At 38.5% G+C, this 17,219-nt stretch overlaps 1 protein-coding gene across 1 annotated transcript in view; it reads right to left on the minus strand.

The window, feature by feature from the left end:
* The window catches only part of necab3 (N-terminal EF-hand calcium binding protein 3), a 35,653-nt gene that overhangs the window by 3,859 nt on the left and 14,575 nt on the right, over positions 1-17,219 (minus strand). Inside the window, exons 3-9 of the mRNA XM_068315937.1 lie at positions 16,738-16,846; positions 14,828-14,853; positions 13,192-13,289; positions 10,891-11,027; positions 6,476-6,597; positions 4,977-5,056; positions 3,125-3,178 (exon numbers count right to left, since the gene is read on the minus strand). Of these exons, the coding sequence (XP_068172038.1) occupies positions 3,125-3,178; positions 4,977-5,056; positions 6,476-6,597; positions 10,891-11,027; positions 13,192-13,289; positions 14,828-14,853; positions 16,738-16,846 (626 nt within the window). The remainder of the gene's footprint in view (positions 1-3,124; positions 3,179-4,976; positions 5,057-6,475; positions 6,598-10,890; positions 11,028-13,191; positions 13,290-14,827; positions 14,854-16,737; positions 16,847-17,219) is intronic.

The following is a 17,219-nucleotide window of genomic DNA, read 5'->3' on the forward strand; positions in this document are numbered from 1 at the left end:
GCGTTGCCATGAGGCCTCATTACTGTCTTTAGGAGCGTTTGTCACTTCCTTCATATAATATACCGATGACAGCCGTTGAAAGCATTTCTCTCTTCTCATTAAAGCCAACTTGGTGCAGGTTATTTTTTGTCCGATGGTGATTTGGCCTCAGTACACTTATAGAGACTAAAAACCCATGACTGCATTTAGAAAATATACTTTAAAATGTAAGTTTTCTTCTTCTAATTGCTGGGTTTCCACATCCCATATAAGTAGCAACATCTCTACAACTGGCAAAGACTCAGCATCCCTCAACAGGAGCCTTGAACTGAGGTCCTCTGCCCACCTCGTGGACGATGTCTTGTTAACCTGCTGCCGGTTCTACTTTCTCAACAATTTAATGAGTGTGAGTCACAACTGGGAATTTAAAGAGAGAAAATGTTACGGTCTTTTCGTTAGCGCTGTCCTCACACATTAATCTGCCTGACAGACTTAAAGAGATGTGATATGTTTCGTTGTGAGATATCAATCTCTGTCTCTCTCAGTGCAATGGAGGAGGATGTAATTAAATTCATGATGTCAGTAGTGTTAAAACAACTGAGAAAATATACACTTTTGGAACTAGATGTCTGTTGTCTCTGTTGCTCTGAATCCCATGGAAGAGAATCAATGGGATTCAGGTGAAATCGTACTAACAGAGTCATGTTTGAGTGTTTCCCTTGTGTTCCTTGTGGACCTTTAACACATTTCTCTGGGTTTCAACAGACATGTTATTGTGGAAATGTTTCACTTGGTAGGTTTAAGAAAAAGACATATTAAATATGTGCTTTTATATTGGGCACAGCGACAAACAAGTGAATCAGGACAAGGGTTTGGTAATTGAAATGATGCACAACTTCAACCAGCTCCAGATCCTGACTATGACTGACTCTATAGTTGATGCCAAGAAAATCAAGAAGCCCAAAGTGTCAGGCGTAGATGAGATCTGCCCTGAGACGCTGAAGCTTCGGGCTTTGTTTGTCTGTTTTGGTGGACTCACCTTGTCAGTGTGTCATGAAGGAAAGTGTATGTGTAGTATATGTTGGGGATATTTCCGCTCTTCAAATGGTGGATTGTAGATGTTTTCCAAATTACAAATATATCAAACTGCTCTGCTTCCTGAGGATACTGTGGAGGAACAGTCTCGTTTACAACACGGCGCTGGAAAGGAGACTCAAACCAATTATGGAACCTCCCATCGTAGGGGAACTACAGTATTCGGGGGCATGAGAGTTTCAATTCATGATCTCCGTGTGTTTGGTGGATCTTGATGAGCCTCATAACTGCTTCCCCAGGCGGATCGACCATGGGAACAGTTTTGTCTGTATTCTTGTCCAAAAGTCAGACATGTTCTCGAGAAGCAGAATGTTACCAAGACTGCCCCTTCTCTCTAGTCCAGTTTGTGATATTCAAGGACAGGTTTTTAAGGCAAAGTCACATGAGGGTTACATCTCTGCTCGTTGCTGACCATGTGTTTCTGTTGGTTTCATCAATCCATGATCTTGAGGATGGAGAATAGTTTGTAGCTGGGTGAGAAGCAGCTTCTGTCATGGTAGATTGGTGGACTGCCTCCTTCAGGCTGGGGTGAATGACTGCTTCCAGGGGGCAGTTTATGTATTTAAGGCTGCATTCAGACTGCAGGCAAATCCAATACCAACCAGATTCCCTTTCATATCTGATTTTTAGGGCTGACTGTTCACACTGTTTTTAGCAAGTGTCCAAATTTGATCTAGCTCTGTTCAAACTGAGCCACGTTTTTGGCCGATCAGTCAGGTTGCCATAGGAACGACGTTGGAACAGAGGCGTTGTCCACACTCCATAACGCAAATTGGATCTTGCGTTGCGTGAAATGTCATCACGGAGAGTCAAAACCGATCGTTGTGTTTGGAGCTGTTCAGACTGAGATGCTTCTGTCCAAAGGTGATTTGGAACTACCTCCCGAAAGTGGTTTCAATCTGATTTTGGCTGCCAGTCTGAACACAGCCTGAGAGGCTACAAAGAAATGGACCACTAGATATACAGACACATAATTCCTGGTCACCCACCTCTTTCTCACAAACAGTCCAGATTTATTTCACTGACTTTTATTTTCAAGACTCATTCACAATAGACACAGAAACAGAAGTGAGGCTCTTTTTACTATTTTGCCTTCTTGCATCATTATGGCCATGTGTCAAAACAAATGTTACCTATACTACAAGTATAATGCTAGTAAATGTAAATAAACTGGTAATGCTCTCCCGTTTCAAACTGTTTCAGCCCGAATGCCTTGTTTCAAGATATACAAGAGATACAACATAAATTTACTGATATCTCCTTTATATTATCCGACCTTGGGACTTATATAATATACATACAGTATATTCACATTCTGTGTTTGAGAATGTCATCATGTTTGAGAATGAGGCAGATGGGCTGCTTGACATTTAGGAAAAGGACAGCGAACAGAAGTAATCAACCGAGGTAAAAACAGGACAATAAATGAGAATTAAAACTTAAATATGGCATTAGAGGTGAAAACTTATGAATTGGTGAATTTTTTTTGGAATAAATGGAGTTGTTTAGACTAAAGAACAATATGTGCAAACACTGTTTAAGTCAATTCCTCCTGTTCTCTGCTTGATTTGCACAATGATGCACAATCATTGCAATCAAATTGATGGACGCCCCCAAAGAGATGATTATTCCGCTTGATAATTCTGCTGTGTAATGGCCTCAGGGAAGGCAAGAGTGACATTTCAACATTAGAATGCATATAAGCATATAATTTAACCCAGACTTATGAGGAGTAGTGTGTAAAATGTCAGTATGGTTTATGGATAAATAGCGTGGAATGAGCCTTGGCAAAATTTTAATTTTCATTTATACTATGTGTGTGTGTGTGTGTGTGTTTGTGTGTGTGTGTGTGCGTTGCAGTGATCGAGCTTTTCCATATTTGTTTTAATGATTACCACATATGAGGCAGCTTATTTAAATGCCACATATCATGTATGCAATAATGACCACAGTGACTGGCACGACAACAAGTTATGTAAATGATAAAAACTGCTCAATAAAAGCTACTTGCCACAAAGCAAAGTGATTATTAACATTCTTTTCCACTTACAGACTTATATGTGCTGGCCAGTGTGTCTTCCTTCAGCGGCTCCAACTTTGGACCCTGAACAAAAAGGAAACAAACATAATGTGAGAAGGTCCAGGTCTGTTCTGGGTCAGAATTATCAGTGTGTTATTTTTGATATTTCTAAGCATATTGAATTCATTAACATTTTTAATAATTTAATTTATTAATTACTTAATTTTAATTTCTTTTTTTTTTTAAAATCACAATAAACTCTGGACTCCAAATTTGTTTTACATTTAAAAGTAAATTTGCACACATTTATCAGTTGCACTCTGGGTAAATTGTACCTATGGGAAAAGTGGGGTACAGTTAAATGGACTATGAATGTGAATGTGCACTTGGTATTTCTCGTTTTCTTTGTTGGCATTTAATTCCTATACTTGTGTGAGTTACTATTGGCTAAGACATATTCCCCACAGTTATGTATGTAGAATAAAAGTAACATCTAATTTTTAAAAATAATTTCAATGTGTTATTCAGACAGTGAGTAGAACAGCAAAGAGAACGGGTGAAAGCGAAGATTAAATAGAACATTTAAAGAAAAACAAGTGTAATTATATAACATTCACCACAAAGCTTGGTATATACACTAGTGTCTTGATATTTTTTGAGATACGAGTTGTATCTCGGTCTATATTTTTTTTCGACATACGAGCGAAAATCTGAGATATGCGTTGTGTTTCGGGACACCACCACTCAATCATTGTTGACGTAACATCTATATAATTAATTATGCACAGGGAGAGTATGCATGCCCATTGGTTGATAAAGAATACTTTTCCCCGTAATTTACGGGGCTTGGAGCTTTTTTACAAAGCTGGGATGGATTGCAATTCATTTTAGTTATTTTTGATGGATTATGAGCCGATTGACTTACAAGCTCCGTCACAGAATGGGTTAAACTCGTCTCTTCATGTACTACAGTACACAGTGTAGTCATTAAAAATAACTATGAATAATAACATTCAGTCAGTGTAATAACTCTATATCTTTATGGTTCTTCTATGTACTGTATGTGTGTTTACAGGGGAAATAACCTAGAAGCAAAAAACTCAATATGAGGGGGTAAAGACGGGGTGCGTGTTCGATGGCGGTGCCATTGTGGCTCGAGAACGGATATTACACACAAGAAATCCTGCAGGTTATGAATTGCTCTGATATTACAAACCAATTCCCTCTGGGTTGTAAAAACCAAAGACTATAGGGCAAGAGAAATGTTTCAGGAGAGACTGAAAGGAGGAGAGGAATGAACATCATCCGATGGAAATAATGGGAGTCACAGAAAAGAAAGCACGGAGGAAGAGTGACATGAAGCAGAAGATGAGTGCATGAGAGTAAAAAAAGCCTTTTGAGATGATGAGAGAATGAGTCACATGTTGTACTATGAGAGATGGGGGGTCGAGAGGTGACTGTGCTTTGTGATTGGCACACACTTATTCTTTATAATCATCAGAGCAACATGCTCAGAGTAACGGTGTCAGGGCCAAGTTGAATTTATATGATTTATAAGATATGCTGGGAGGAATCTCACAACTGTAAAAATAAATGCTCAAAGCAGCTCAGGAGTATTACTATTAAGACACAGTGTAATGTTCAATTTGCATCTCTGTACACGCAAAATTTAAATATTCTTTTCTCTGGAAAAAAAAAAACGTAATGCATGAAGCATTTCTCTTTAGTCTATTTAAATATAATAATAATAATAATAATAATAATAATAATAATAATAATAATAATGATAATAATATATTGATTGAATTTAATGTGTATCTAGTCTGCTGATGGTCTATAATTTTTATTTCTCTTCATAGCCAGTGGAATTACTGGTTCATACCTGACACTCTAGTTTATCCAGTAGTTCCTGCAGCCTGTTGATTTGAGAGCACCAGTTCTTTCCATCCTCCATAATCAAACCTGGAGAGAACACAAACCCACATCAGAATAAGCAAAAAATAATAATAAACTAGAGGCAGATGCAGAGTGTGTGTGCATATATATATATATATATATATATATATATATATATATATATATATATATATATATATATATATAGGCAGTCGAAATGTTGTTTTTCTTTCCTTTTATTAATTTCTACATTGTAGATACAAACCAAAGACATCAAAACTAAGAAGCATTATATCTGGAAATGTTTTATATTTTATACTATAAAATATATTATATTCCTCAAAGTAGGCACCCTTTGTTTTGATGACAGATCTTCAAACCCACAACCTTTTCTCAATGAGCTTCATGAGGTAGTCACCTGAAATGGTTTTCGCTTCAAGGTTAATTTGTGGATTTTCTGGCCTTATTTAAGGGGTTCTGTTGCTCTTCTTTATGGGGTTTTGTTGCTCTTCTTTATGGGGTTGGGACCATCTGTTGTGTCGTGCAGAAGTCCGGTTGGTTACACCATTCCAGATTGTGTTAAAATGGACCGTCCTTTAGTTTTCAATTAGATATTGACTCCAGACACACCTCCAGGTTGTGTAAGGCCTATCTGACGGAGACTAATGGAGTGCTGCATCGAGATGACCTGACCTCCAGTCACCAGCTGAGTGTTTTGGGATAAGATGGACCGCAGAGTGAGGGCAAAGGGGCCAACAAGTGATCAGCACCTCTAGAAACTCCTTCAAGACTGTTGGAAAATCATTTCAGGTGACGACCTGATGAAGCTCATTGAGAGAAAACCAAGACAAAGCAATAATCAAAGAAAATGGTGGCTATTTTGAAGAATGTAAAATGAAAAAAAAATGCTTTCAGCTTGAATTCCACTTTTTACTACACAATTCCATATGTTTAAATCATAGTGAGAATCTGCATTGTAAATAGTCTTGAAAATAATTTTTAAAAAAAAACTTCAATGAAAGTGTGTGTCCAAAGCTTCAATGGGAGTGTGCCTGTGTGTGTGCACACACACATAATAGTTCTTGTGTAGAGGCAAATAAATAAATAAAATAAAGTAACTGTCTCTTCAAAAATGGTTAGTTTTTTCTTGTGACATAATAAATAAATAATAAACGAATGAAAAATAAATATATAAATAAATACATACATACATAAATGATAATGGCAAAACCTGACTTATTCTGCACCGTACTGTATCATTAAGAAAAGTATAAAAAGCTTCAGAAAACGCTGCTTGTATTTACAACTCAAGTTATTTGGATGCAGACTGAAGGTCAATGTGTAACAGGAAATAGAAAACATGCACTGCAGAATGGACCAAATGTAATACATATTTAGCTGGATATTGTAGGAGGATGAACTGACATTTTCTTTGGAATAATATTTTTGACATAGCAAACATGAGTAAAAATCCCTGTGGCCTACCTGTGGTTAGGATGTCAGAGCGGGGATCTGATGGAGACATGCACAGGCTATTATGGACCCTGCGCCCACAGTTCTTGCCATTCCCCTGTACTGCTCTCATCTCTGGTTCTTTCACCTCTTGCCTGTCATGACAGTAGTGAAAACCCAGGGAAAAACAAACATCAGAGAGAAAGACAGCAACTGTCACAGAGGTATGGAAAGAGCAAACAAATAAAAAAAAGAAAAGAAAATATGGCAGATAGTTGTGTAGGGAATGGAGAAAAAAAAAGAAATGGGATGATACTTAAAGAGGACAGCGCGAAGATAGGACCATGAGGTTTGATGGGTAGGATGCTTTAAAAATGGATTCAGAACCAAGTTGTGTTTAATGTGTGAGAGAGAGAAAAGAAAATCTGAGGAAAAACAGGAGAAATCTCTTAAGTGGACACACACTAATGCTTATTAAAGATTATTAACCCCAGGATGTGAGGGTTTCATGTATGCAGGGATGTGTGTGTGCACATGTCTATGTGAATACTTAAACATGCCTGCAGCAAGAGGTTAATGATGACTTTAGTGGTAGTCTATATCCAGAACTCCCTCTGACAACATGGAGGGAGTGTGTGCTCATGCTGGGAACAGCCAGAAGGTCAAAGGTCACTGCAGCAGCCGTAAATCCACTCCGACGAAGTAAACGGAGAGAAATGAGCAGCTGTTGTTGCTAACTCATAATGTTTCTAAATGTGTTCTTCCATGCTCTCTCACATACACACAACTAATTGTTATACTTATTTGAACAACCTTAAAAGTTATTTCTACCCCTCAAAAACGCTTATTTTTTGTAAGTCTTCGTCAATCATTCACTGTTTTTTCAATTCCGACCTTGTCATTCTTTCTTCCTCTGCTTCCCCATCTTTCATCTTTCATAATATACCTTGGCTATAGCCCATTCCATTTTTCCCCCCCAATAATACCAGGATGGCCCTCAGAGGGGAAATACAAAAGCGCTGCTGATCCTTAAGACGCACGGTGCAACAGAAAACCCCAACTACAAGTTGCGTGACCATGAAAAGTGGAGAAAGCATCGTTAACGTTACACCTCATGCTTCTACGACACGGGAGCCTTTGCCGAAATCTGCATGATTTTTGTTTTTATTTAATTATTTTTGGACTAACAGTGTCTTTTACATTCCACCAGACCCTTATATATTAGTGTAAATCTCAGGCTCCTGAACAGAGATGTTAAATTTCAAGCAGGTCGCCTATTAATGAAGCAACTGTCTGAAGGATGGTGAGAATGTGTTGGATTCAAAGCTTAAAGGAATCTGAGGTCACACTGAATGTTCCAAATTCTTCACTGCTTCGACCAAATTTTAATTGGAGAAATCTGGTGCTGAAACTGCATTGAAGGACTGTGTTCATAAAGAAAATATAATGCTGGAGAATGAAGAGCGGTATATTTAGTAATGTATTTTTCTTTGCTGACGATGATCTGGAAAATCTAGGTCACAATTGCAACAATCCACCAGTCCTTAAATGTCAGAAAAAGAGAGCTGCTGTTGGGGCGTAGGCAAAAATCTGGGAAGGTATTTTAATTAAGGCTGATCTCAGGTGTGTTGTCAAACTCCTCTTCACTGATGTTCTGATTACTCAGAACAAAACCCCTTCACCTGCTTAGAAACTATGTCCATGCTAACAGTTTTCATGTCATTCTGAGTTTCCTTTCACCAGAAAATGTTTGAAATGTTTCACACAAGCAGAACATTGACATTCTCTGCTTTCCTAAGACATGACAGAGAACAAATGATTTGACCGACTCCAGTGACCTCCAAATGCTGACAATAAGCAAACCAGAGCAAGAAGTAGTTCAGAACAAACGTCACTTCTGTCCAATGCAAAATGCCTCTTTAGAAAGAATCCGTCCAGTGAATGTCCTTACATGCACATTGTAAGGTCTGCACTCTGTGAGCACTTTCCAATCTTACAATTCTCATCCAGCCGGTAGCATGCTTGTTCCTGGTTTCACGCTACAAATAGCTGCTATGTACACACATCTTTGCATCAAGAGTTTGTCCAAAGCAAAATCTGGAAAATGCTAAACTATTCTCTGTGACGCACAGGAGGTTAAGTGAATTGAAACACGAGCCATCGTTCTTCAATATAGCAGCCAGTAGATCCTTGATCCCAAGAATGTGGACTTTTTAAAAATAAACCTTTTCCTTCTATTGATTTTTGGTCACATTCAACTTAATCAACTAACAGTTAAATCTTTAGTTTAAGTTTCAAATTTTCATATCAATCAATCAATCAATCAAGTTAACCGACAGCGGCGGGGAAAAACTCCCTCGTTGAGGAAGAAACTCCGGACAGGACCCAAATTCTTTTGGGCGGCCATCCGCCTTGACTGGTTGGGTGGAAAAGAAGTAAAAGGAAGATAAGGACCAGGTAAGGTAGGGCCAGATAGAGTCTGTTTCCATACCAAACTGGCTTCTGGTTCTTCAGTCTCAACAATCCTATCATCACCTGTCTCACCTGGATAAAAGTATCGAGTACCTTTAGCTACTAGACTATGTCATCTGAAGGAGATTCACTGCTTTGTGTGGTATTTATTGCTGTGAACAAAGAGGATGATTCCTGTCATGAATATGCAAGCTTTGACGAGTCACTGAGCAATACCCCCAAAACCCTCTTCAATAAGACATTGCTGGGTTGTGGCAGAAAAACTGCAGAGGTAAGCATCACAGGAGCACCACCCTCTGGACTCAGCCCCTTCGGTTCCACTGAGCGCACCAACACTGCTGCTGTGTGTGAGGATGCTGCTGTAATTAGTTTGGATCAGGAGACTTTTGCTGTTCTGCTGTTTCTAGTGCAAATGCTGTAGCTCTCGCTTCGGTCACTAAGGCACTACTGCAGCCAAGAATGTCCTGTTTCTGTCGCTGTTCCCAGATGTCCTGACGCTGACCAGGATCATGTCACCAATACCGCTGCCAATACCGCTACAGATGGTGTTGCTGCAGCGCTGAACTCAAACCAGAGCTGGGGAAAGTAGAACTTCACCAATCCTGCGGTGACAGATGCTAAATATAAGATTGGTAATCGGGGGGGAAGTAGCAGGTGGTGGCTATGCTGTCCAAAGTAATGGGGTAGTCATCAATGCCTGGCCTGAAGCAGGTGCAGATGGGGACAAGATGCTAGTCTGCAGGAGCAGAAGTGTCCTCAACAAATTTAGATGACAAAAAAGTCTCACCAATACCAACCAGAACCTTTACCTGACAAGCAGGGAACATCAGCTTTCACCTTTTGTACCCACAGAGAGACAAAAAGCTGAATAAAATGTCTTTCAACCACCACAAAGCTATTTCAAGCTCTCAACGAACCAGGCTGAAATCAACGCTGGACAAGAATGTTGTCTTCAGAGACCGTGGACACAGAGTCTCTGAAGACAACAGAGACTCTTTAAAGGATTGTTAAAGTAGACTGATTTCCATTTTTGAAGTCAGACATGTAGTTTTTCATGCATCAGGCAACTACTGCAACATATGTGACCCAGTTGGCAAGACATGACTACTAGTAGATAGCTTAGTGTAGAGATCTCCAGCAATGTCTTTGATGTCAAACTTTTAGCCTGTAAAGATATTGGGGTTAAGTATCTTTAAATACAACATAGAGAAGCATAGTCCGACATGTCACCAAATGTGTCACAGCTCAGCCATTACTCTAGTGTTCCTTGTGCTCCCTGGTGTCCCCTCTTGTTTCGTCTTTTTCATCATGGTCCATGATGTGGGTGAACCTGATTGCCAGGGAGAATTTGTGTTTTTTGTGCTAATCTACTGCTCTCCTGAGCAAGAGACTCCAAACTGTAGCCATCACTGCTAATGCTTCACCCAGCCCCCTTAGATTCCACCGCTTCCACAACTTCACCAACCCAGTCTAGTGCCCCCCCCCCCCTATCCTCCAAAGGACAAGACTGAAAGAGGTTGACTTCAACTGTTGTACCCTTCATAGAGTAGTATGGTCGGTTCTAATCTGTTCGGTTCCTTGTGTCCATTCTGTATGGAGTACTAGTCTTATTATCCACATAATCGAGGAAACAAGCAAACATAGAAAAAAATGGTAGAGAATTTTCTTTATTTGGCCAAATAGCTTAAACCCAGAGCCAATATGTGCTGTACTGCTCAGGAGGCTCTGAGTAATGAGAGTGAAATGTTTGCAAGATTTGTTTTCATACCAGTAAATGACATTCTGGGTGTTTTTGAAGACAAGGATGAATTTCCTGTTCATTTCTGAACTTTCTGTGTTCTGCTTAAACCCACCATTGTGTGGAAAGCTGAGGTTAAGTTGAAGGGTTTGACCCGGGTAAGCGTACAAGATGAACAGAGTCTTCAAAGAGGCACAACTCATGCACAATATGTAAAGATTGTTAGTGCAGTACTGACGGAGGGGGGCTGCTCTGCTCCTCCACCGCCTCCATGGCGCACTGCAGCGAACTCTGTAGAGACAGGAGCTGATTGGACGTCTCTCTTAGCATGAACCTGGTGACAAACTGACCCAGCACACTGGACCCCTGGTACTCCTGAGAGATAGAGATAGAGATAGACCACAGAGATGGAAATAACTTAATAACTTCTACAAAACAACAGGAAAACGTTTGACAGCCACAATTAAGTGGGCTAATTTATTTTCTCAATGCATACATTAGTCAACGCCACAAATTCAAAAATTATAAAATGGAAGAACTGTTATGGGAGTCATAATTGTTGAGTGAATCCCCGAACGCAAAGACCATTCTGCATTCAGGAGTTCCTGCATTACACTAATGAGCAGAGCAGCAGCTTTGTCAAAACCTGAAATGATAAGCAGCCTCGACTGGAAATGCATCTTGGGATTAACAATCCAGAGCGCTCAGCCAAGACACAGCTGCTAACTAGCAGTTGCACAAACCTCTATGGGAAATAAAAAAATTAGAAGAGGTAGAAGAAAGGAGCAAGGTGATCTAACACACTATGAATAATTATTCAGCACACATCTAGAACTTTATTCCAGCCGACACACGTTGCTGTCGTCCTTGGTGTTGTTGCCTCAAGGTGGGGAGGAAATGTAAAAATGCAGGTATACCTCACCCTACGTCTTTAATTGGTTCCAGAAAACACACCCCAAGTCAAAAAAAGACGTATGTTGAATTAACATGTGAACCATTTCTGGGCTGTGCTTTATTTATGAATGCTTTCTCAATAATAAATGGTTAATATAAACCCATTTTAAGCTTACAAACAAATTATTTTTTAATTTAGTGCAGAAAAAAAAATCTAAATTCATGAATACATTTTGGCAATTTTTACGATACATCGTGGATGGTTTATGTATGAATGAATGATAAAATAACAGCCTATTTTAAGGTTATAAAACAAATAAAGGATTTATTATTATTTAAAAGTCAAGTAAAATAACATAAACTTGATGCTTATATTTTCCTGGTTTTTTTTTTTAACTGACCTATAATGGAGAACGACGTAACTCGAAATGATGTAAGCAGGGGGGGACCTGTATTTTTTGTTATTATAATGTATGTTCTTTTCGATGTGGAGATCCCCCATTTAAAATTGCATGGACATCATTTATGTGACAAAATGATGACTAATTCTATTAGACCAATCAAAGAATTAACAGATATCCTGACAGTTTTTGTACCACGCTAAACCAACCGTCTCTCAGCTATAGCTTCAAATTTAGGTTACAGACATGAGACCTGTGTCAATCTGCACCTGCAATAAAGAATAACAATATGAAAAATCATAGAAATCTGTGTATGTAACGCTTTTTTTCTTGACTTATTATTAAAGCTTGGCTTTACCTGTGCATGCTATCGTTTCCTCTCAGACATAAACAAACAGATCCACTTTATCTGCTGGTGTCAGGATTCCATCCTGTTTCTTCTTGCTCCATCCTCACCCAGTCGTGTGAGGACATGCATGTCGCTGCTTTGCTAATCCATTAATATTTAAAAGTAGATTTTACCCTCACTTATTTCTATCTCTCAATTATTCTGCTCTCTCGTTGTAAAGTGTCCTTGGCTTTGAGAAAGGCACCGCAGAAATGCTATTATTATTATCATCACTATTGTTATTACATTCTTGCAGGTAGCAGATCTGCACATTTTCACCGATGTCTGTCTCCTAGAAGTTCTCTTTATTAAGACTTGATTCATGAGAGAAATACTTTGTGATGTAAGAAATTTCATTTTTATTATTCTTATTACAGAATGAGTAATCATATTGATTATTGTAGTAGCAACACTAACCTTAACCTAAGAGTCGCTGCTGTTTGATTAACATTCCACACAGACCAGAGTCAGGATTCAAACCTGGTTTCTGGGTCAAGGTCCTGTTTTCTAACTCAAGCACAGTATTTAAATCTTCATTCAGAGAAATAAACATTACATTCAAACGATGACCATATACATAGAAATTGCAACAGAAAATATGTTTATGAAGGAATATAAACTTATTTGCTGTCGCCACCAGTTTCTGGATCACCCTCATCATCAACCCTCCTAGGACGTCTCTCAGCCCGCGTTCCGGGCACACCGAGCTGGACTCCATCTGTGTAGAGCCCACTAAGCACATTTGTAGCACAACTTCCCAACTTTTATCATGCAAAGGTTTGAACACCTGCTTTGTTCCACCCCCAGCAGCACTGTCTGAACTATAAAAGCATGATTCACATGATGCTAAACTTACCTCTTTCGTCTTATCCATTGCCTTTAAAATAGCTACGTTCAGGTTCTCCAAAGCAGAAAGTACATTGAGATACTCCCCCAGGTGCTGAGAAAAATAATCTATGAGGAAATTAGAAAAAAATTATATATACAGTGTGTGTGTGTATATATATATATATATATATATATATATATATATATATATATATAAGAAAAAACATCGTGTCAGAACTACTAATTATTTATTATTTATTACACTGTATATTGTACATTTCTCTATTCCACATTAATGGCCTTTGACAGAGGCAGTGAGAAATAAATGGGTTAAAAATATCTAGGCTTATTTTAATGTCCTGTCCAGTTTCAAGTGTTATAACAGAGAGGTATACACGCCTACAGATACAGGAAGTAATAGTTTCAATATTCATTTGATACCAGATGCATCCAGATGATGACACCTACAAACATCCACATTTACTTCTTGGAAAAAGCATTTATTATATCGGAAAACACAAAAATCCTAAAATCCATATTAGTTTTTAAGTTCTTAAAAGAAAAGGAGGATGACCTCAATTTGAGGACTTAAATGAAATTGTTACCCACCTAAGGTTAACGCCACAGAGAGATAACCGCTCCAAACAAAGACAATTCAGCGAACAAAATCTGGGATTAGTGGAATATTCTGTGAATTTCTCCTAACTTCTCTTGACGTCACATGAAGAAGACGCCATCCCCTCATTCTATAAATTATGCACAAGTTTTATTCTGGGTGCCACTGGTATTTACAGGTATTTGCTCTACTTTCTCGCTTTTATTCAGGCCATCTGAAACACATGCATTTTTAAGATGATGAAAAAAACATGAGGTTCCTTTCATTGTATGCGCCTCAGTAAAGTCTAAAGCACTGAGATGACTTTAAGGGACAGCTATACGTCTCAGAAAATCTTCCTTAATGGCTTTTTCATGGAGAGCTTCAGACGAATAGATAGATAGATAGATAGATAGATACTTTATTAATCCCGGAGGAAATTGCATAACTCCACAACACCATTTCTGTAGGCGTAGGAACATGAAATAAAATCATATGGGGGGAGGGGGGTGTATGTTACAGCACACTGAAAGACTGAAGAGGCTAAGGAATGCCAGCGTTCATTACCACTTCAGACAGCCATCGATCACGTGTGCAGAAATGTGAAATGAGCGTCTGTTGAAGCCGCAAAGTTCAGTTCTCTTTATTTTATTTCAACTGTTTGTGTCACATTGCAAATTAGTTACTATGGATGGTTTCCAAGGAGATATAATAAGAGACTGCGTGCGTCTGAGATGAGATTGTCATCTGTTTTTACCCGACCTTCACATGTAGGCATTCAGGTCAGCAAAGAGTATGTTTTCAGACAGGGGTTAAATCTGCCTTCATTCCTGCATCACTGAGAAAAAACTATTCTGAGCTGGTGTGTCATATTTAACAGATTGAAGTGTGGTTTTAGTCATCTGTTACTCACAGAAAAACAAGAAAAATATTTTATTTATCAAGTTTATTAAGTTTTCCATGCTACTTAAGGCTTAGAAATAAGGATGGGTAAATTTTAAAGACAGCATTTTTACAAAACATCGTGCACAATGGTACTTTAAATAAGACAAATCACTTGTCCACCAACCTGATAGTTTGTCAGTGTCCAGATTGCTGCAGGCAGAACAAAAGAGATGAATGGTGAAAGTTAATTACAGAAATTTAAACTGGTGTCACTCTGTGATTTTGTTAGATCGATCGTTCGTCCCCAAACAACAAAGACAGACAACAACAATTTTATTGCAAAAGCAAATTCTATTGTAATAACAGATCTTGCACTTCTTTAATGGCATCAAAATAAAAATTCACTTGTCATGGCAGAAATTATTATATTTGAGACTAAATTGTTTTCACTTCTTGATAACAGCAAGATAACCACTAAATTAAACTTCCATGTAGCTTTAATGGTATTTTACAGGTCGCATGCCGACCACAAGGGGAGCCGGTTAATGACTTGAGCCATTATAAGGTTTTTAAAGCATCTGTGCTCTTACTAATTTCTTCTCTAAGTTGCAAAATGTAAATTTCCAATTTGATGGTGACATTAAGGTCCCTGTTGGAGGCTAATTAAAGCAAAACGATTAAAAACAAATTCTATTCTTTTAGTTTCCCCGTTTGTACCATCAACTTATGTTATAGTGGAGCTGCACATTTAACAGCTCTATTAAAACAAAAAAAGCCTTTTAAATTAGACAACTGAGCTCAACTGACGATAAATGCCAAAAAGCATGAGGAACGCTAGAAAAACAGATTAGAAGGCAAAAAATATCGCAAACTGTCTCACAAACACCGACCTCAAACAAGGGCAGGAGACAACATTTTGAACACACATGAGAAACTTTATTCCACTGCAACCACAAGTTAGTTATTTCCATCTCATTTGGTCGAACAAAACCCTTTCAATGCATTTCCCAGAAGACTTTGCTTTAAAAAAGTGCAACAAGACAACTGGAGGCAGTCAACTTTATAGTAAGTTAACCAGATAATAGAATCTGCTAATTAGCTCAGTATATAATTAAGAATATCACAGCTATCCTAATTTGATTATGTAGCCAAATTCTAAGCTCATGTCTCAGAAATAACATTGAAAAACACTTATGAGAGCAAATACTTTTTACTACTGGTTTTTAACGTGTAGCGCTGCTTCAAAGACTTTCAATGGTTTATTCCTACATTCCCCCTATTGAAATGTTTATATGGGTATAATAAAGTCATTTGCTCATTAAACTAGTTGTATCTGTGGTTGGTGATGCGTGGCTTTGGCTGAACTGTGGACAGGATGTTGTGTGTATAATAGGCCGTTTGAACCAACTCAACCCACAGCAGTCTTGGTATTTACATGTTGTTGTGGTCTCTGTTCCTGTACATTAAAGGTAAACATACTATACATTCATGGTGATTCCAGCCAGTCCACAATACAGAAGGAAACAAGATCACTGTCAGCTCAGCAGGCCTTCGCTACTTCAAACCGTTACATAAAGACGATGTTGAAGTCAAACAAATTGTTTTGAATAAATTAAGTAATCTGTACGTTTGAAATGATATTTGAGGATGAGAGTCTAGTGGAATCTCCCTGACAGAAGGCTATCGTAAAAGCAGTAAACATGAAATCACTACATGAACCTTGGCGGGGGAGTGATGGACATTTTCTTCCTGCCTGGGCTGAGTACAACATTTTCTGCAGACCCGTGATGTCAGCAGTTTACCCTCAGGCCAGCGTGATACCAGATGCGTAGGCTTTTGAAGCATTTTATTCCCAAATGAATGAGGTAAATTCTGCCTGATCCAGGTTGGTTACAGGGTCCTTTTGTTTTACAGCTATGAGGCATTTATTCTGTGACTGATAACCTGAAAGAAACATGCTCAAAATACATTCAGTTCAGTCGCCCTCTGCCTTTTTTGAACTGCCAAAGGCAGCGTTGGAGATGTTATATAGAGTTTGCCTGCAAATGAAATAAATAAATGATTACACTGATATATATATTAAAAAAAACTCACTTATTTTGTCGGCCATCTATGGAGTAGAAAAGCTCCTGTAACTCCTCGGTAGTCAGGATCCCGTCCGCGAAGTAAGCATTAAATTCATCAAATGACAGTTTGCCATCATCTAAAACACAAGAAAGGAGTAGAACTCATTTGTTCAAGATGTTCATGAATTTTAAATAAGTAAAATCTAATAACCACAGTAAACAATTACATATAATCAGAATCAGAATCCTTTATTAATCCCCTGAAGGGCAAATTGCTTTTCATCACAGTCACTCCGTAGTAGGACAAAGTAAAAAGTGAGACAGTACAGTAACTGCCGCTTCCTTTCACCTTAAAGTGAGGCATTATACAGTGTGATGGCCACAGGCTGAAAAGATGTCCTCTGGCGTTCAGTCGAGTATTTGGGAAGGGTCATCCTACTACTGAAGTTTCTCCTTTGGCCCACCAGTGGTCTGTACAGTGGGTGGAACTCGTCGTCCAAGATGGTCCTT

This window comes from Antennarius striatus, chromosome 5 (genome assembly GCF_040054535.1).
Source record: "Antennarius striatus isolate MH-2024 chromosome 5, ASM4005453v1, whole genome shotgun sequence".
NCBI lineage: Eukaryota > Metazoa > Chordata > Actinopteri > Lophiiformes > Antennariidae > Antennarius > Antennarius striatus.